Here is a 21,550-nt window from a genome sequence, read left to right on the forward strand (position 1 = left end):
TGACTAGCATATGTCCGTCCCTTTTCAATACATTATCTAATTCATAAGGAAGTCAAGGATGAGTATACGCATTTCATAAGCTTTTTCATTAGGGAGGCTTTGTGGAAACCATTGTTTACATTTACATTTTGAAAGTTCGTAATTATGGTTTTTATAGAAAATTGTATTAAATCTTGATATGGCTATTGAAAAATATACTAATACGATTAGTACGTCTTGTTTTTAGCAGTTCAGCCAAATAGCTAAAAACCAATACCATGGCAGGCATAATAATGTTTCAGCGATGTGTAAATTTGAGGTTACAATTTTATTATTGTATGCAAAGTGAAGCGAAGAGAGACTAAGAGAGAAATGGATGTCGAGAAATGTATAAATTTATAAACCAATGTTTTACATAGCTGCACCCTAATAATTACAAACTTTTATTCAACTTGCCTTGTTAGTATGTTGGTGTGCGTCAAAACGTAGAAGCTAAATTTGACCCACTTTCCGGTTTCCGATCGAGCTGAAATTTTGCACGCATATGTAAATCACGTGACAATGCAATATTATGGTATCATGGAGCTGATCTGATGATGGAGCAGAAAGGTGGTCATAGGAACTCTGTCATGAAACGTCGTATCCCATCGAGGGGTTTTTAGAAACGTCTCGGAGAGCTGTAGATGACTGAAAGAAAGGTACAGTCGATGATAAAAGCTTGTGCCAAAAATGAAATTTTTGCAAAAAACTTATACGGTTATTCAGTCAGAGAAATGACATTGATGCGTATAACATTTTCCCGCCTAAAAATCATGAAATATTTGAAAGGTACGTATCTACTTAAAACATCTTGCAATTATAATAAACGTGATAGTTATAACTTACCTAATTTATTATTCATATTATTCATATTCATTTATTTGTATTAATTATACATCGTCAGTCTTACAATTAGGTACATAGGTATATTATTTACAAAGGAATAATATTGTATATAGACGGAATATTTGCTGAGTTCTTACGTTGCACCTATCCTTGTTGTTACAGGTTTAAAAGAACCTCATCTAATAAGAAGCAAAAAGCCAAGAATTAAAAGTACCTGGCCTGATGTTACATATTAATCTGCAAATTTGTACAGTTACTTAACTGCAAATTTGTACTGCAATAAAGAAATAAACATCAAATTGAAATATATCATCTGTTTAATTTATTAAGCATTTTACAACAAATCACATATGTATAACCAGGCAGGCAAGTATGGTCGCGCGATAAGTGATAATAAAACATCTGGCCGTCCCTATCGCACTATTTGTAAGTGCGATAGGGACGGCCAGATGTTTTATCACTTATCGCGCGACCATACTTGCATGCTGCCAATTTTATCACTTATCCACGTGGATAAAGCATCCGTCACGCTTTAGCAAGTATGTCAGTGTGAGAGTGACAGATGTCTTATCCACGTGGATAAGTGATAAAATTGGCAGCATGATACGCCGGCAGGTTACCTTACATAAAATTAAAATAAGTTAATTATATCTTGTTTTCATCCTTAAGTACGTATCTGGACGCACAAAACTATTGGATATAAAGTAAATCAAACTAAATTAACACACATAAATGGTATAAATTATCACATTTCTCTCGACATAAATAAAACTCCTACAAGATGTGCTGTAGGATTTTTCACGTTTTTGTACACTTTCCCACTAAAATCCAATGTTTTAGTGGCCGCATAATCTTCTATGTTGTAATTGTTTAACTTCATAACGAAATCTATAAAAAAAAATTAAAAACGAATATTTAATTTTGATTCGACTATTATTTCAATTTTAATACTCCACTCCGAGCGAGCCCCTCGAAAAAAATATCTGTGGCTGTACGTCACATTGCTGGTTTTGGTTCGTTTCATAGGGATACCATACTTGATGTACATTGCTACTGCCAAAATTTGGTTGACAGGCTATAGATATATAATTTATTTCGTTATTGGAAGTTTAAAAGTTATTTAAAAAAATACCCGCGGCCACCGGTGGCCCCCATGGCGCTGTGAAGTTCATATTTCAAAAACCGTTACCGTGGCGCCACGCCGGTACCCCCGTCGGCCACCTAACTAGCGCTGGACAAGGAAAATTAAAGATCGAAGAGAAGGGATTCAAACATGAAATCAAGAAAAAACCAGATCCCATGAAACCAACCAGACGATATTGTGTTCAATGTTACAAAGATACGCAGAACTTAGGCGGGAAAGCGGCAAAGAAGAACACAAAAAATACTAATACTTATTGCGTGGTGTGCAATGACCACTATTGTCTACCTTGTATTCAATTAAGGTACATCGTAATGAATAATACGCTCGTGGTACACAACGTACTCCTACTATTAGCGCCGGCCAACGGTGTCCCCCACGGCGCACTAAAGTGAGAATGTCACCAATTCTTATTGCTACGCGACGCCGCGCCGGTCCCTTTGCCGGTCATTATACTATCACAATACCATCTGCTAAAAACGTGTACAATATAAAATTTTACAACTTTTGACCTTGTGTGACAATAGTTTTGTGTGACAATTCCTGCTACTGGTTCAAGAAGATACGCTTTTTTTATTTATTTTGAGTTTCATGATACATTTTTTGTCGGAAAGCATGTGCCAGGTGTATTTCTGTCTTGGGAAATTTTATTTTTGACTTTTTTGCTAATGTTTGTATTTCTAAAAAAAAATTAAATTAATTTCTATTATTTATATAATTTTTTCCAATAGTTAATTATATGAATTATTGAATTAAAACAGTAATTTGAAAAAAAAACCTAGTTTTTCAATTTTTCAACAAATCTACTATGTAACTAACTAAGATCCCAAGCCACAATTTTATTAACGAGCGCCATGCCGGTCCCTTGCATGCAACGCATTGCTTATAACTGCTACTCGCGGCGCAGCAAAACGTCTTGAAAACAGGTCTAACACGGGGTCACCGGTGCCCCCCATGGCGTGTTGGAGCAGACTCCGCGAGGTCACCGGTGCCCCCCGTGGCGTTCAACGTGTTAAAATATAGATTATAGATGAACATTTCAAAACTGCATGTTATGTTGCAATGAGTGCATAAGTGCTGTTATGTTGTTTTAGTAGAGGTCGAGAAGATTAACCTAGCTTTAGAGTTATAGCTTTTCTACTATGGATAACGCTTGTGTTATGAGTATGAGGTGATCGTTCAAAATGTTTTTAATTATACAGTTGGACCGGACCCCGACCTAAAGCCTTAGACAACCTCGTCCGCACCAAAGGCGTCCCAGAGGCTCTCCGTGGTGAGGTGTGGCTCCGTCTTGCCCAAGTGGAGCAAAGCGACAAGCTCATGGACACCTACAGGATGCTGATCAGCCAGGTACCCTAACACTCCTAGAGTCCTTACCATATAGGAATAAGGGAAGAGTTGTAGTAAATGCGGGTTATTTGTATAGGCATAGTTAAGTGACATCTAGCGACAATCACGCGTCAAATAGCGTAAATTATCAGTACCACTACTCGATACTAGGTGGCAACATTGTCTCGTCGGCCAAAAATTTAATATTAGAACAGTTTACAACTTACACGCAGAAGGAATTGAAAACAGAATACTGATTAATACTATTGTAATATTAGGTAAAAATTGGTGAGCATTAGACTCTATGTTCGTCGCGACATCTATTGATAAGTAGCAGTACTGATATTTTACGCTAGTTGACGCGTGATTGTCGCTAGATGTCACTTAACTATGCCTAAACAAATAACTCGCATTTACTGATGTATAGAGTTACAACTCTTCCCTTATTCCTCTATGTCCTTACTTACTTACTTGGGTGGCGCGATAACCCGAAATGAGTGTTGGCATCCAACACAAGAGCCAGCTTTCGCCGACGCCGAGCTAAGGAAGTCTACCTCCACTCTATCCGCCCAACGATATTTTGGGTGACCAGCAGGACGGCGTCGATTCGGTCTGCCCCAGGCCCTTTTGACTTCCCGATCTTCACACATCCTGTCAAGGTGACCTAACCGGAGACGATGTGTTTCGGTTTCACTAACCCACCAAAGGAGTCCCAGAGGCTCTCTGTTCAACTGGCTTTTGCACTTTCGGCAGCAGAAGAATTTAAAAAGTGAAGTTGTCTGTTTTCGACCCAACTCTTTGTGATAGTAACAAGATCATATTATAGGAACGTTTTGAACAATAGGGATGACGACTACATAAAAAAATGACATTCTGTTTAGTACGTCAGTTAGATTGTCCAAAAATACTGAACGCATATTTTTCGCTTTTTCTAATTAATGAAAAAATACAAAGATATAGAGCATCAAAGTTCCGGAGTGGGGGCTTGCGACGTCACTTCTAGTAAAAATTGTACCTAGGCGTGACGTCACGCGAAACTTCAACGGACTGTACCGTCGTCATTTTTCGTTTATGAGAAAAAAGAAAAAAATACGTGTCTTAAATTCTTTGATAATCTAACTCACGGACTAATTAGTTTTTTTTAGTCGTCTCGCCTATTATATTCTTAGTTATCTTTTGCTTGATGTAGTGATTTAAATTGACCAATTTCCCATCAGGAATGCGAGGAGGAAGCGGTGATCCAACGTGACATAGCCCGCACCTTCCCGGCCCACGATTTCTTCCGCGAGGCCGGCGGCCTCGGGCAGGACTCACTTCTTCGCCTGGGCCGGGCCTACGCCATATACGACTCCGAAGTTAGATACTGCCAGGGACTCAGCTTTTTAGCTGCTACACTGTTGTTGCACGTAAGTCTATAGAGTTAGTTTTACAATGAGGCGTCGAGCAGGACTCACTTCTTCGCCTGGGCCGGGCCTGCGCCATATACGACTCCGAAGTTAGATACTGCCAGGGACTCAGCTTTTTAGCTGCTACACTGTTGTTGCACGTAAGTCTATAGAGTTAGTTTTACAATGAGGCGTCGAGCAGGACTCACTTCTTTGCCTGGGCCGGGTCTGCGCCATATACGACTCCGAAGTTAGATACTGCCAGGGACTCAGCTTTTTAGCTGCTACACTGTTGTTGCACGTAAGTCTATAGAGTTAGTTTTACAATGAGGCGTCGAGCAGGACTCACTTATACCACACCTCGGACACTGGCGATCAAATATATGAAAGAAGCGCGTTCCTAGCACACTGTCTGTGCTCGTGTAATTGAACGCGTACAGTCAAGTGCAAAAATACGTATCGATTTTATCCGCTCAAAAATATGTACCGAGACCTTATTCCGCCGACATAAAGTGCTATGGGACATATTTTTGATAAGTTGTACGCACCCATATTTTTGCACTTGACTGTACTATGCTTGTATGAGTGAAATATGACAGGTCGACTGTTCGCGTTTTTGACAGGCGGTAACTGTGAGGTAACCGAGAGGGGGTGGGCAGCACTTTTAGCGGGGAGCGAGAGTGGCCATACTGTATGATAGTACTCTTTATTATACTGTGCTTATACGTCTCTGTCAAGGACTTAGCTTCTTGGCTGATACACTGTTGTTGCTCGTAAGTATAGTTTTTTTTTAGGGTTCCGTAGTCAACTAGGAACCCTTATAGTTTCGCCATGTCTGTCTGTCCGTCCGTCCGTCCGTCCGTCCGTCCGCGGATAATCTCAGTAACCGTTAGCACTAGAAAGCTGAAATTTGGTACCAATATCTATATCAATCACGCCAACAAAGTGCAAGAATAAAAAATGGAAAAAAATGTTTTATTAGGGTACCCCCCCTACATGTAAAGTGGGGGCTGATTTTTTTTTCATTCCAACCCCAACGTGTGATATATTGTTGGATAGGTATTCAAAAATGAATAAGGGTTTGCTAAGATCGTTTTTTGATAATATTAATATTTTCGGAAATAATCGCTCCTAAAGGAAAAAAAAGTGCGTCCCCCCCCCTCTAACTTTTGAGCCATATGTTTAAAAAATATGAAAAAAATCACAAAAGTAGAACTTTATAAAGACTTTCTAGGAAAATTGTTTTGAACTTGATAGGTTCAGTAGTTTTTGAGAAAAATACGAAAAACTACGGAACCCTACACTGAGCGTGGCCCGACACGCTCTTGGCCGGTTTTTACAATAAGGTCTCGCTTCTTCGTAGCGTAGGATTCGATTATTTGTTTCGGCCGGGGCTACGCGATGTAGGTACGACTCCGAAGTCCGGTATTGCCTTGGATTTCGCTCTGTAGCTACTACACTGTTGTGGCATGTTGGTATAATGACTCGCAAGATACATTTTGTAATAACTTAGGTCGTCATGCAGGTAACGACTCTTGGGCTAGCTTTCGTTACACGACTCCTAAATCAGATTACTTCTTTCAGTTGTTATAGTGTCTTAAGGAATAAATTGAATGCTATTACAGATAATTAATTGACCTCTCTGTTCTTTAGATGCCCGAAGAGCAAGCTTTCTGCCTCCTTGTGCGTCTTATGTACGGCTACGGACTTAGAGAGCTATACAAGGATGGCTTCGAAGAGCTTTACATGCGGCTGCATCAACTGGATCGGCTTATGGAGGTACATTTTATATCTTAAACTATTTTATCGAATACAAAAGGCAGTTCCTCTCGCAATACGGACAAAAAAAGTAACACGGTGTTTAGAAATAATAAGATGATACAAAAGGAAAAATATTTCGCACTACATCTGCAGGGTTAGCACATGATTGCCGCGAGAGTATGTCGCCGCGAGATAGACTACCCGTCCTTGTGTCATTTATACAGTTAGAAGAAGACGTGTGATCTATCTCGCGGCAATCATGTGCTAGGCCTACTGTAGCGTTTAATGCTTTGTCGACTAGTCAGCTTTATATAATAGAAAACGGCTTCGCTGCGCCAAAGTTGCTTCATACCAAGGATTATTTATATAGGATTCACAATATTCATACTAAGAATCGTACCTCCATTTTTTAGCGCCACCTATTAAATATACTGTCATAATTACGTTGATGATGCCTACATTTTTTTTAAATGTGTATTGAGGTGATATCATATATGATATTAAAATAAAGAAATATGTCATTTGTTCTTATAAAAAAATAAAAACAGGCAAGAATATGTGGGGAAAATATGATTTTGGCCACTTCCAGGCTGCGAAACAGCGTCATCTAGTTTTAAGCCTTAATAGGCTATACATTTCAGGGGTACGCTTTTTTGTATGGGCTTTTCCAGCCCGTATTATATCGTTCTTGCTTCATACCAATTGAAACGGCACGCAAACTAGCATACGATTATAATTACCTTGTGGACTGTACTGCGAGTTCTGATACCGTGTAAATGGACCTTAACTCTCTAATTCTCATTGGATTTCTGCATACAGGTGCAGCTGCCAGATCTTCGGGCACATTTCCAGCAGCTCGGCGTGGAGCCACACATGTTCGCCTCCCAATGGTTCCTGACTGTGTTCACGGCTAGATTCCCGCTGCCTCTAGTAAGTTACAACATCCTTAGGACTGTGTCATAGTGACGTTATAAGTCAGATTGTAAGAAATCTCTTACTGCTTGTCATTTTGACATGGTTGTAGAGTGGCCTAGCAAAAGTGAATGTGTGTCAGCTATGACACAGAACTGGCGTTTATTGCTTACGAGCAATTATTAAATACATTCTAAAATTTATTCGCAAATTGTGGGGAAAATTTGAACACTGTCTTTGTGTGTACAAACATTTTGTAACTTCATTCATTCAAAGACACTATTCCCTAGGTCTGACACGCCCCTAGCGAACGCAATTCTGGTGGGAAACTTGGCTTCACTACATCTTATAAAACTGCTTCAATAATACATCATACAATTTTAATTAATGTTTCGAGGGTAATCTTAAATGAAAGTTTCGAACCTTATGTTTTTTTTTTAGTTACTCAGTGCTTTGGTTTTTACTATACTGTGTAACATATTTGAAATTAAAAATAAAATAAAATAATAAATAAATATAACTTTTATGAAATGTTAAAAACACTTTCCGCCGTTAGTACCAATCTTGATCACCTCATGCGTTGCATGCACTTCGTACGTAAAATTTAACTTGAAATTCCTATTTCAGGTGTACCACATTCTGGACGTGTTCCTCCTGCAAGGCATAAACACGTTGTTCCAAGTGGCCCTGGCGTTACTGACCCGCTCTCGACGAGACCTGTTGCAACATGACTTCGAGGGCGTACTCAAATACTTCAGGTAACTTGTACATTTAGTTAAAAATTCCACCTTTGGAACACTGGTCCAATCACAGAACCAAAGACATATATAACTCTGTAAAGACAGATAAAGTCTAAGAAAAAATCTTACCTCAGTACCATACAGAAAAAGGTACGGTGGCCTAGATGGCATTACACCTTTGGGGTACGCTCAACTAGATGGCGCTAATATTAATTATTTGACATTTTAACACATATCAAGCTAAGAATATGGGCCAAATTGTCAAAACTGAGGTTCAAAAGTTCAAGAGACATTTTATTTCGACAGTAACTCTCTATAATACTGGATCCTTTTTTCACAGAACTAAACGTTGTACTTTTGGCTGTTGTATAAAGTGTAAACAAACCCGAGCTGTCAAATTTGAGGGTTGTTTATTAGGTAACGTTTGGTCCTGATTTTTTTTCCTGATTTAAAAATAATTGAGCTCACCACTATTTTCCATTTCATTCCCCTAGCATATAATTTCGTTTAATTTGACGAAACATATACACCTTGATGATTACAAACATATCTATGAATATTATTCTTATCTGTGGGTCCAATCATTCCGGACAACTGCCACGGCCACGAAGGCCTACCAAATAAGGGGGATTTTCTTGCATTCCTTCCCCAATGTTTACAGGATAGGGATATCGGGATATTTTAGGTATAACCCTAGTGTAACATAAAATAGTATAAAATAAATGAGGGCACTGTTTTGTACTTTTTCTCAAACATGCAATGAAATATTGACTTTACGTTCCTTAAAATGGGCTGGGAAGTATCGCTTTTTGGGCGCAATTGTAAAGGGATTTCATATTATTTTTTAGGCTAGCCTGCAATAACTTTTTTTTTAAATTTTTTTATTTCATTGTATGTTTGAGAAAAGCACTTACATGCCTCGGCGTGAAAACGGATTCCCGATTCATATACCCACTTGGCGGATTATTTACTGTACTGATCATTCTGGTTTATTTTTAAGAGCTTTGAATGATTCACGGTTATTTTCATTGGTTTATCAAGTTGTTATATTTTACAATAAAGGAAAAAGGTGTTAAACAGGCCTCTGAGAAATAAGTCTTCCTGTATTGTTACGAAAATAAGTCTTTAAAAATAAAATGGTTAATTTCTTGTAATTTTTTCAATTTGTCATTTATTACTATAATTACATACAACACTAAGGGCCAGTTGCATCAACCATATTTGACGGACACATCATCGTCACGCAGCAGAAGTCTATGGAACTTCCCATACTATAAAATTTAACGAACGCTTTAACGGTGACAGACGGTTTGATGCAATCGGCCAGTTTCAAATGATTCGCGGCCAGTTTCATTGAAAATATTGACCGGGATATAGACCGTGATTACCTTTTTGTGATTTTTGTCGAGCTCCCGATATTTCGACGCAGTAGCATGCATCATGATCACGGAAAAATCAAAAAGGTAATCACGGTCTATATCCCGGTCAATAAAGTCTAATTTATTTTTAGTATACCAGAATGTCCTTTTAACAGAGTAACGTTACCGAAGAAATGTCGCTCGGAGGAAGCCACGTCACACGTCATAAAGCTAGCCTGCAGCATCAAGGTGCCGCAACGCCGGCTCCAGAAGTACCAGCAGGAGTATGAGAAGTTCGTCAAAGGTACGAGAATAATGTTTTACCCATTTAGAACAAAAACATCATCATCCTCCTTGCGTTATCCCGGCATTTGCCACGGCTCATGGGAGCCTGGGGTCCGCAACTAATCCCAAGATTGGGCGTAGGCACCAGTTTTACAAAAGCGACTGCCATCTGACCTTCCAACCCGAAGTGTAACTAGGCCTTGTTGGAATTAGTCCGGTTTCCTCACGATGTCTTCCTTCACACGAGCCGGGGTTCGAAGCCGCGACCTCCGCATTGAAAGTCGCACGCTCTTACCGTTAGGCCACCAGCGCTTTTCAAGTTGAAAATTCATTGACTTGGACTTCAATACACGATTTGCCAGCGGAGCTACGAAGACGTTATGTCATAGAGGGCAAACGAGCAAATAGGTCGCCTGATTGTAAGCGATCACTGTCGCCCATGGACACCCGAAACACCAGAAGTGTTGGAGGTGCGTTGCGGCTTTTACGCTCTTTACGCTCGCTATGTACGCTCTTTTCTTGAAGGTTTGAATGTCGTATCGGTCCGGAAATACCGCAGGCGACAGTTCTTTCCAGAGTTTAGCTGTGCGAGTCAAGAAGTTTCTGGAAAACGCACAGTTGAGGACTGCCAGCCATCTAAATGATGGAGATGGAGACCAGTTAAACCTTCCAGACCACCCGTACATTAAGTTGGGTTGCAGTCTCTCTGTATCTGTCCTAAATCACAATACAGCTTATGAGCATTGTCAGATTTGGGACACCCCAATTAGCGTAAGTTGTTAACAAAAATTAACTCGCTGTCTGTTTTGTGACAGTTAATCATAAAATCTGTCTAAAATTTTTTTTTTTTTTTTACACATTCTGAATGTAGATTATCACTTAAAGTTTATGTAATTAACACAAAAACAATGTTTTTATAGAAATTTCATGCTTAATTATCGTCACAAAACTGACAGTGAGTTAATTTTTGTTAACGACTTACGCTAATTGGGGGGGGGTCCCAAATTCTGAAAATTCCCTTATACATATATTGTGATTTCTCCAAAAGTATTTTTTTAACTTTTTACTGAGAAATGCTTTCTGGTTTGTACAGAAGCGGCAGAGAAGGAGAAGTTCAACGACGAACTGGAACGACTGAAGACCACCAACAGCCAGCTGCAGAAGGAAAAGGAGACGCTGGAAACACAGCTGGCTGAGGTAAACCGACTCTGTGAAGTTGGTGTTGAAAACGCGAACCTTTGACAAATGGTCGGACTATAGGCTACTTTCCTCAAATCAAATCAGCTTCTTTTTAAGAACTGTCAAAACGGATTTTGAACGACTTGATAATATGGAATTAATATGAAATCGAATTGAGTGACGTCACGGTCAACTGATTTACTTTATATATTTCTATCTGTTTTAAAAAATATAAATTGGAGTTAAAAATAACTTCTGTCCCTCTTTTTCTTATAATTATCTGATGCTTTATTTCGTGCATGGTATGAAATATTTTATTTTAAGTACAGTCAATTTGCCTATATCTCGATCGGGTGAATCCGGCTCTGTTCGGCCCGCAATGCTAAGTAGCATTTCTCCGAGTTGTTGCAAGTGCCACAGACAGTAAAGTACTTGACTTTTGACAATCATGAATAACGAGTATAAGGGCCAGTTGCATCAATCACATTTGACAGACACATCATCATCACGCAGCAGACAACTATGGAACTTCCCATACAAAAAAAATTAACGAACGCTTTAACAGTGACAGACGGTTTGATGCAACCGGCCCTAAATAGTCGAAGGGAAATGGTGCCATGATGGGACATCACGATTCGACCTTGAACTGCTGTCAAGCTTCGGTTTTGCAAGAATTATCCTTTCTATGCGTTATTAGGAACTTATAATGTGCTTTCATGGAACGACATCTTTATACTCTATATCTGATAAGCAAATGTCAAACCCACAGAAGGCCTGAGCTTTTTATTCAGTGATCGGCATCTGTGTCGTTTACACAAATCAATAGGAATTTCGACACAAACGTTTACCAGGCGTGGGGATGCCGTGTTTGTGTTGGGTGATGTTTGTGGTAAACATTAAATTTGTGGAACCGCCCATGAATCCGACTGGGAACCCTTTGTTGTACTGACTGGCCTATTCTGCAAGGTGACTTAATTCTTCAATCTTACTATTGTTTTTATTCCAGTCTCGCGCCTCGTTCGAAGCCGCCCGTAAGGAAACGGCGCACCACGCAGCGGTATCGCGCGATTACCGCGATATATGCGCGCGGCTCGACAAACAGCTGCACCAGATACAGGTACGTGCGTAGGATTGAGTTCTGGTAATGACGTATATAACTCCGTATAGACAGATAAAGTCTAAGAAAAAAACGTACCTCAGTACCATACAGAAAAAGGTACTGTGGCCTAGATGTCATTACACCTTTGGGGTACCTCAGCTAGATGGCGCTAATATTAATATTTGACGTTTTAACACATATCCATTTTCAAGAATATGGGCCAAATTGTCAAAACTGAGGTTTAAAAGTTTTAAGCCTGTGTCAAGAGATGGCAGTCTATGCAGCGATAAGACCGCCTGTTGCTACCTATATGTTTAATGTCTGCTATTTGTAATCTGTTATCCTTGTGGCGCAATAAAGAATATTTACTTACTTAAGTAGTTGGGAGTTCATGGTCACTTCACCGTCGATTTGCAACTAGACTAATTCGAACGTTCGGGATTAACGCTCTGTTTCTCGCACTCTTTATACCCGCGACTACCGTCTTTTGTCCTCTGTTGCCCACTTAGAATAGGGATGACGACTACATAAAAAAAATGGCATTCTTTTAGTTCGTCAGTTAGATCGTCAAAAAATACTGAACACATATTTTTCGCTTTTTCTAATTAATGAATGGCTTGTGACGCCACTTCTAAGTAAAAATTGTACCTAGGCGTGACGTCACGCGAAACTTCAACGCACTGTACCGTTGTCATTTTTCGTTTAAAAAATAAAAAATATGTGTCTAAAATTCTTTGATAAGCTAACTGACGGACCAATTAGTTTTTTTTAGTCGTTTCCCCTATTTGTCCAGGTTACAAAAACCACATTATTTAATTTTAAGCCTATTTTATGGAGTTATTGAATATTCGATTGCGTTTTGTATATTTTGAATCTTTCTCTCTCTCTTGTTGTTCCATAGTGCGCTTTTTGTGGCTGTTCGGAACTAGTGTATTGTTCATCCTCTCTATAATTCATGCGTTGTTTTAAACAATATATATCTTTTTAGGATTACGCCAATTCGTGCACCGCTTGCAGCGTTAAGATAGCGCAGAAAGACAACAAAGAGGGTAAGTTAGTTCAAATACTTCAAATTAACTTTAATTTATAATTCAATAGTTTTAAATAGGTGGAATCATCATATAATAATATACATAATGCCAATAATACTATCTACTATCACAAAAAAAACTTGTTCATAAGTACTAGACAGTACATTTCAACGGCATGCTCGACGTGCAAAATTACCTGTTAGGTGATTTACTAAACATGTCTATTTCAATCAGCATCCGAAGAGGACAAAGAAAACAGCAGCGACACAGAAGCTCAATTGAGGCAACGCGTGCGAGACTTGGAGCTCGAGCTGGCGCAAGTCAAGCTGGCTCTAGTCGAGGCGCAGTGCAGCAACCAGGTGAGCCGTTACGAAACAAACTAGACTTGATCATTATGGTTAGTAAGTATAAAGCAGAGAAGCTCAACTGAGGCCACGCGTGCGAGACTTGGAGCTCGAGCTGGCGCAAGTCAAGCTGGCTCTAGTCGAGGCGCAGTGCAGCAACCAGGTGAGCTGTTACTGAACAAACTAGACTTGATCATTATGGTTAGTAAGTATAAAGCAGAGAAGCTCAACTGAGGCCACGCGTGCGAGACTTGGAGCTCGAGCTGGCGCAAGTCAAGCTGGCTCTAGTCGAGGCGCAGTGCAGCAACCAGGTGAGCCGTTACTGAACAAACTAGACTTGATCATTATGGTTAGTAAGTATAAAGCACAGAAGCTCAACTGAGGCAGCGCGTGCGAGACTTGGAGCTCGAGCTGGCGCAAGTCAAGCTGGCTCTAGTCGAGGCGCAGTGCAGCAACCAGGTGAGCCGTTACTGAACAAACTAGACTTGATCATTATGGTTAGTAAGTATAAAGCACAGTAGCTCAACTGAGGCAGCGCGTGCGAGACTTGGAGCTCGAGCTGGCGCAAGTCAAGCTGGCTCTAGTCGAGGCGCAGTGCAGCAACCAGGTGAGCCGTTACTGAACAAACTAGACTTGATCGTTACTCATACTCATACTCATACTCATTTATTTATAATATTGTTACATATTACACGTCACAATTGATTTAGGTACATAGTTATTATATGGTATATTAAAATTAAAATTATTATATTAGTATTCGTAGTTAGATATGTCGAAATATGGTAATACATTTTTAAATTACATTAAGGACCATTGAGCATTATATAATATTAGAATAGAATGGATACAATGTTTTGTGACTGTTAATTAGATAGTTAATTAAATAATTTAAAAGATGTAGAATTCATTCATGTCATAAAAGGCGTGGGCGATAAGCCATTTTTTTAACGCTCGTGTGAATTGGTTCGAAGATTCTATACAGGTAATGTCTTCGGGAAGTTTGTTAAAAATCTTGGGACCTTGTACCTGCATAGTCTTGGAGGACTTACTCAGACGACAACTGGGGAGGAGCAGGCGTTCTTTGCTTCCTAGACGGGTTCGTGTTAGCTTGCTTGTATTAAATGTGTGTCTGTATGTGTGTACGTGTTTTGCGATGATAAAAATGTATTGTGATGTGAGTGTTAAAATGTTATTGCTTATAAAAAGTTGTTTTGCTGGTGATCCGGGGGGAGCGAAAGATATTATTCTTATCGCCCGTTTTTGTAAAATAAACACTCGATGCCATTCTGCTGCTGTTCCCCACAGTTCAAGGCCGTAGCACATGGTCGAGTGGAATAGGGAGAAGTAGCTGGAGCGTAGTTGCTTAGGAGGTAGCACGTGAGCGAGCCTTCCTAGTGCAAAACACGCCCCTGAGAGTTTGCCACATGTGACGTCTATATGCTTGTCCCACTTAAGCGAAGAGTCCAGAATGACACCGAGAAATTTTGTGTTGTGTACTTGTCCGATGTTTGCGTCATCTATGCGAATGTTTAGAGGTTTCGGAGGCTTTCCTCCCAGATTTATGTGCAAGAGTTGAGTTTTAGCTAGGTTTAAGACTAGGCCGTTACTAGAGAACCAATTCTGCATTGTTCTTATATCAGTCCTTATAATTTCCTCTAGGCTTTGTACGGAATCGGCAGATAATACGTCGCATGCATCATCGGCGAATAAATACATGTCGCCACGAACAATTGAGGGTAGGTCATTGACCTGTATCAGGAAGCATAAATTAGCCAAAGACGATCCCTGTGGGACTCCTATGTCGATGCCGCCCAAATGGGATTTTACCTGGCCGTTGTCTAAGGCCACCACTTGCTGTCGGTCTTTTAGGAACTCCAACAACAGTTGGTGGGCAGGACCACGGATACCTAAGTGGTGGATCTTTTTCCCTAGTACTTCGTGGTTACACAAATCGAAGGCGCGAGTCATGTCACATAACAAAATGGCAACATGAGACGATTTTTCTTTGGCAACCATGATTTTTTGGATTGTTTCGCGTATGACATTTATGCATGACCTGTTTTTCCTGTAGGCATATTGTTTGTCGCTAATTAAGCCAAAACGTTCAAGAAAAGATGTAAGTCGTTGGCAAACACAATATTCGAATAGTTTTCCAACTGCCGGGATTATGCTTATAGGTCTATAGTTTTTAATGTCATCGTTTTGACCTTTGCCTTTATAGATAGGTACGACCTTCACCATTTTTAAAATCGATGGGTACGTGCCTTGTTTCATTAGGGCGTTGAAAATACCTACTAATTGGTTCAACAGGTAGGGTAATGCCACTTTAAGTAATTTCGTAGATATATTGTAGAAATCAAAAGTATTCTTACATGCAATTTTATACATAACAGTCTGATGTAGCTCTTTTTCAGTAATTGGAGGTAAGTATACAGATGTGTTGCTTGGATCGGACGTCTTACATAATAATGTGTAGGCTAAAAACGGGTTTGCGGTAGGCGCGTGGACAGTTGCGGCGGCAGATAGGAAAAAGGTGTTTATATCATTTGCCTTATGATTGGCCGATTGGTAATGCGCTCCAGTGCTATCCCTTAACGCGTCGAGAGTGCACCGATAATTAGTTGTCGCGCGGCCTGTATATGTGTTAACAATTTGCCATAAGGTTTTTTGTTCGTTTGTGGAACGTTCAAGCATGTTATAGTAATAACTTCGTTCTGCATGTTTCATTGACTCTTCGAGTTTAAGTGATAATGATAAAATTTGAAGGATGGTATTCGTTTCGGTAATATTCGGTTTATACATATGTAACAAATCATATAAAAGTTGCTTTTGCATAATGATATCGTTCGTTAACCACGGGCAGCTATTCGTGCGAGTGTGTGAATTTTGTTTAAGTGGAAAACAAGTATTCGATAAGTTAGATAAAACATTAGTTATGTGTGTTAAGTGTTCCACTGGGTTGTTGTGTAGTTTTTGATTTATACTCGCCCAGTCAATGGATGAGATAGTGTTTTTAAAGACATCTAGATTGTGTTCTGAAAAGCTACGGGTAAGTGATTTTATTGTGCGCTCCGTTTGGAGATTTATGACAATTTTTTGTGCATTGTGATCGGATATCTGTGTGTTGACTGGAGATATGAGAATGTCATGTGTCTCAACTAAACAGTTTGTGTAGATGTGATCTAGGCACGTGCTAGATGTACTTATTTCACGTGTTGGGAAAGTCAGCACTTGTTTAAAACTGTAAGAACTGATTAAGTCCTCCATTTTTCGTCTGTCACTAGAGTCAGTTAAGTAATCTATGTTAAAGTCACCCATAATTATACATTTCTTATTTTGTTCGTTAAGTTTCTGAAGTAGTAATTCAAAACAATTGACAAAGGGTTCAAAGTTCGTCAAATTGGAGTGGTACACACAAGTGATTAATATGTTAGATTTTAAAATTTCGATACATGATATTTCGCATAAATGTTCAATGGAAAAACTACAAATGTCTAATCGTTCCTGATAAGTAAGGTTATTCTTTACGTAGATAGCTGAGCCGCCGTGTGCAATTGAAGTCCTACAGTAGCTGGACCCGAGTTGGTGATTTGGAAAGGAAATATGACAGATTTCATGTAATTTTAACCAGTGCTCCGTGATGCAGAGAATGTCACACTGGAGTTCGTTACTAAGCAGTAGTTCGAGATGTTGTGTTTTACTCGTTAAACTTCTCACGTTTTGATGGCAGATTGTTATACTTTTACTTATCTTCTTAGGCATCGCGTTCGGAGTTGGCTGAGGGTTGATGTTCGACGTGTGATGTTTTTTTGTAAAGAAAGGGCTGCCACTGGTTTATAGACACATGTAGCGGCCACGATGATGGGGTCATGAAGTATTCGTACGCTGATTCCGGTATGCTTATTTTATATGATTTATAGTCGTTACGTTTAGATGGAATTTGTTCGACTGTGTATTCTGCCTCATGTATGCTGTTCATGTGATCTTTTACACTATCGGCGCTGGAGTCCTTGCTAAAAAAGCACCCATGGACGTGCTTAATTGTGTCGACTGCGACTCCAGTGATTGTGGTGTTTGTAGCAGTACCTTTGATAAGGAGACTGGATACTCTTTTTCGTTTGTTGTGTCCCGTGTCATTCCTGCTGTTTTCGACGCTGGAATTTTTAGGTGTAACGGCATCATTTTTAGCTAGCGGTGATAATACGTCGCTACGTTTGAGCGGCGAGTCCTTTGCTTTTGGCGTATGGGCGGTCGGCGAGTCGATGTCGCTGATTGGCTTATCGTGCATTGGCGACTTCCCATTGGTTGTTTGAGCGTTTGCGGTGCTATTGCTGGCTAGAGCTTTTGCCTTTGCTCGGGTAGAGACTGATGTTATTGGAGCGGGCTTAGGTGTTTTTTTGTGTATGTCTTCTAGCTTCATAATTTGGTCGGATAATATGTCGATCAATTTATGTTGATCCGAAAGTTTTTTCGTCAGATTTTGGACCATCGCGGCAGTGTTAGCTTGTTCTTTCTTCAGGTTACAGAGTGTTTCCTTGCACTTCTTCACAAGCACTTCACTTTGCTGGTTTGACATGTTTTTTAGATATTTACACTTGAGATAGTTTAGAAACCGATACGGCCGTTAGCTCGCGTAGAGACGTTTTTCATGGTTAGTAAGTATAATACAGCAGATAAGCTCAACTGAGGCAGCGCGTGCGAGATTTGGAGCTCGAGCTGGCGCAAGTCAAGCTGGCTCTAGTCGAGGATCATTATGGCACACCCACTAATGGCGATCAAATATACGAAAGAAACGCGTTCCTACGCACACGGTCTAAGCTCGTGTAGGCGAACGCGTACCATGCTTGTGTGAGTGAGATAAGACAGGTCGACAGAGGGGTTGCGAGTGTGTTGCCGATCTTGGAAGTTGATCAGATGGGAGTAAGCTCTTTTCTTGAAGGTCGTATCGGTCTAGAAATACAGCTTCTAATAGTTGATTCCATAGTTTTATCTTATTAAAAATCCCTTATTATTATTATTATTTGGAGCCCGTCGTAACCCACTGCTGGACAAAGGCTTTCCCCCAATTTCTCCACTGATCTCTATCCAGTGCTATGTCTGACCATTCCTCTAAGGAGTCCAGTTCATCCCTTCATCGCCGGCGGGGTCTGCCGGATTCCCGATCAGAATTTTTGGGCTCCCACACTGTAGTGAGTTTGGCCCACAACTTATTAGGCATTCGGCAGACGTGACCAGACCAGTCTCATTTTAACTTGGCCGCCTTCCGAGCTACATCTACTAATATTAGTGAGATAGGATTAGTAAACGTAACTAACACAATATTTTTAGGATATCATATTGACAATAAGTTAAGTCACTCATTTCACATTTACAAAATTTGTAACAAAATCGCTTCAGGAAATTATGCACTATTAAAACTAAGGCCCTTAGTCAATCGTAAAACACTTATATCGGCTTACTATGCTCTAGTTCACGCTCATCTAAATTATGCTGTAACTACATGGGGCAACGCAGTTGGAATAAAAAGAATTCTTATATCTCAAAAACATTCAGTGAGAATTGTATACAATCTACGCAAAGGCACTTCCGTTAGAGAATTCTTTATAAAAAGTCGAATCATGACAGTAATTTCATTGTACATATTTAACTGCCTATTAGAAATCCACAAAAGTAAGAATGATTTTAAAACGCGAAAGGACATTCACACATATAACACACGAAATAAGTATAAGCTATGCGTTCCTGCAACAAAGTTAGTCAAAACATTTAAACAAGGTGTCTCCTTAAAAGTTACTCTTTATAATTTACTGCCTGTAAACGTAATAAATTTAACATGTACGGAATTCAAAAATAAACTGAAACATTTCTTTCAATGTAATCCGTTCTATTCAATCAATGAATTTACTGAGAAAATGAAAAATAATGTACATCTTATATGAATTATATCTTTGTTTTATATAAGCTATTTTAAGACATTGCATGATTAGTTTTAGCAATGACCTGTAATTAACTTGCTAGATGTAACGTGTTTTGTTACTTGGCCAAATAAAGAAACTTGAAACATCGACGGTTTGAGTTTTGGAGCGTAGCGTGGTGTTCCGGACTCGATCCACCAATTTGACACCTAGTATGCTACGCTCCATGGCTCGTTGGCAAACCCCGAGTCCCTTACTTATAATTTCTTTACAAAAACCTGCCGGTCCCATTGCTCTAACATATACCTCTAACAATTTCAGGAACTAAGCCACCAGCTGAACACTGCCCTCAACGAGGTCCAAACCGCAATGAACCAGAAACAAACCGTCGCCCCCTGGCTTGTTCGCACTCTCGGTAAGAACTGTTACACTTATCGCAGTAAGAATAAGGATGAAAAGAAGTATAACTACTTGGAGTGTGCGCTGATAGCCGTAGCGCTTTTTGGGTGGGACATGCCGGCGATATTCGCTTATGTCACGTTCATTGTTTATGAACTTTGTTTTTAGATAGATATAAAAAGCTAGGTGAGTCGTAAGCATGCGAGGTAAGAAAACAAAAATGGCCGGCAAGTCCCACCCAAAAAACGCTACTGCTATCAGTGCACACTAACCCCCTTATTCATAAACGTAAGTACTCTAAAGTTATCAAGCCGATAAAGTTCGTTTGTCCTTTTCTATCGCACCAATACGTCGGAAAGGGACAAACGAACTTCATCGGCTTGATAACTTTAGAGCACGTTTATGAATAAGGGGGTTAGTGTGCACTGATAGCAGTAGCGTTTTTTGGGTGGGACTTGCTGGCCGTTTTTGCTTATGTCACGTTTATTGTTTATGAACGTTGCTTTAAGAAGATCAAATAGAAAAATATCTAGACGACTTTTATCTAAGCTTGGTAAGAACTCTTACACTTCTCGCAGTAAGAATAAGGATGAGAGAGCTCAGGTTTGCGTTCAAGCCTGGTTGAATCTATGAATATTAGACACTTTTTAAAACGGGATCATAATTATCATAACTTGGTTCCTTATTGCTGTGATTTTTTAACAATGGTGCAAGTAATCAGTGAATATCATAATGGAGCACAAATATTTAAGCTTAAATTTAGTAACGATAAATTTTAAGTAAGATTTAATATGAGCATACATATACATATTATACATGTAGTACCCGGTGGGGTATGCAATGTGATGATGATGATTTCTAAAACAGGGTATTTTATAGTCCATTAAGTAATGTATGAAGAGGAGAGAACTACCTATAAAAGTAAATCTTATGATTCTTTACAGGATACATCGTAAATTATTCTTAAATAAATAGTTGATGAATTGTTTTTAAATACTTTGCGTATGTTTGACGACCGGTCTGGTTTGGTGGATAATGACCGGTCTACGAAACCGGTGCGCGGCGGTCCTGGGTTCGAATCCCAGTAAGTTAATTTGTGTGATGATTGTGATGAAGACAGATGTTTAGCTGACATATAATATTATAAATGGGAATGAGTGTGTCTGTTTGTTTGTCCGTCTTTCACGGCAAAACGGAGCGACGAATTGTCGTGACTTTTTAAGTGGAGATACTTGAAGGGAGGGAGAGTGACATAGGCTACTTTTAGTCTCTTTCTAACGCGAGCGATGCCGCGGGCAAAAGCTCGTTTCACAAAGCAAAGTAACGTAATTGTAAGTATATTGTGAGGCATTTAGATATAGTTTTATCTGAACAAAAATACTGAAATTTATGGTAAGGAAGAAAAAGGAGGTTTAGTTTTAGGTAGGTCTTATTTTTGACCACTAGATCGAGCAAACTTATCTACTTAGCGTGTCAAATGAACTTAGTATAAAATTCACTGAGTTGCCCGTCTTTAATCGCAGCTTGCAGCTTTCGGGCGTCAATTTTTGTGAGTTAAAATCAAGTCATTAAACATACCCCGTTACGTGATATTTAATTGCAATAACACAAAAATTATGAACATTCATGGACCTGAGGCATATTTAAAATCACAGGCAAGTAACAACTTCAGTACACAATCTGACACGCTCGGCTCTTATACAAATGGATGAACTTGTTTCTTCTAGTATTTTTAACTATAGGTACAATTGTTTAAAATATAAACAGCCTGACTAGAACAGTAGAAATTAATGGGGACGCCACCG

The 21,550-nt window shown here is 39.5% G+C and overlaps 1 protein-coding gene across 1 annotated transcript in view; it reads left to right on the forward strand.

The window, feature by feature from the left end:
* Positions 1-21,550, forward strand: part of LOC125241525 (rab GTPase-activating protein 1-like) — a 122,737-nt gene that overhangs the window by 84,903 nt on the left and 16,284 nt on the right. The window contains exons 16-28 of the mRNA XM_048150052.1: positions 3,208-3,355; positions 4,552-4,740; positions 6,373-6,498; positions 7,300-7,410; positions 8,020-8,150; positions 9,667-9,794; positions 10,869-10,972; positions 11,961-12,071; positions 13,042-13,102; positions 13,319-13,443; positions 13,816-13,894; positions 13,947-14,035; positions 19,668-19,761. Coding sequence (XP_048006009.1) covers positions 3,208-3,355; positions 4,552-4,740; positions 6,373-6,498; positions 7,300-7,410; positions 8,020-8,150; positions 9,667-9,794; positions 10,869-10,972; positions 11,961-12,071; positions 13,042-13,102; positions 13,319-13,443; positions 13,816-13,894; positions 13,947-14,035; positions 19,668-19,761 — 1,496 coding nt within the window. The remainder of the gene's footprint in view (positions 1-3,207; positions 3,356-4,551; positions 4,741-6,372; positions 6,499-7,299; positions 7,411-8,019; positions 8,151-9,666; positions 9,795-10,868; positions 10,973-11,960; positions 12,072-13,041; positions 13,103-13,318; positions 13,444-13,815; positions 13,895-13,946; positions 14,036-19,667; positions 19,762-21,550) is intronic.

Source organism: Leguminivora glycinivorella, chromosome Z, assembly GCF_023078275.1.
Source record: "Leguminivora glycinivorella isolate SPB_JAAS2020 chromosome Z, LegGlyc_1.1, whole genome shotgun sequence".
Lineage (NCBI taxonomy): Eukaryota > Metazoa > Arthropoda > Insecta > Lepidoptera > Tortricidae > Leguminivora > Leguminivora glycinivorella.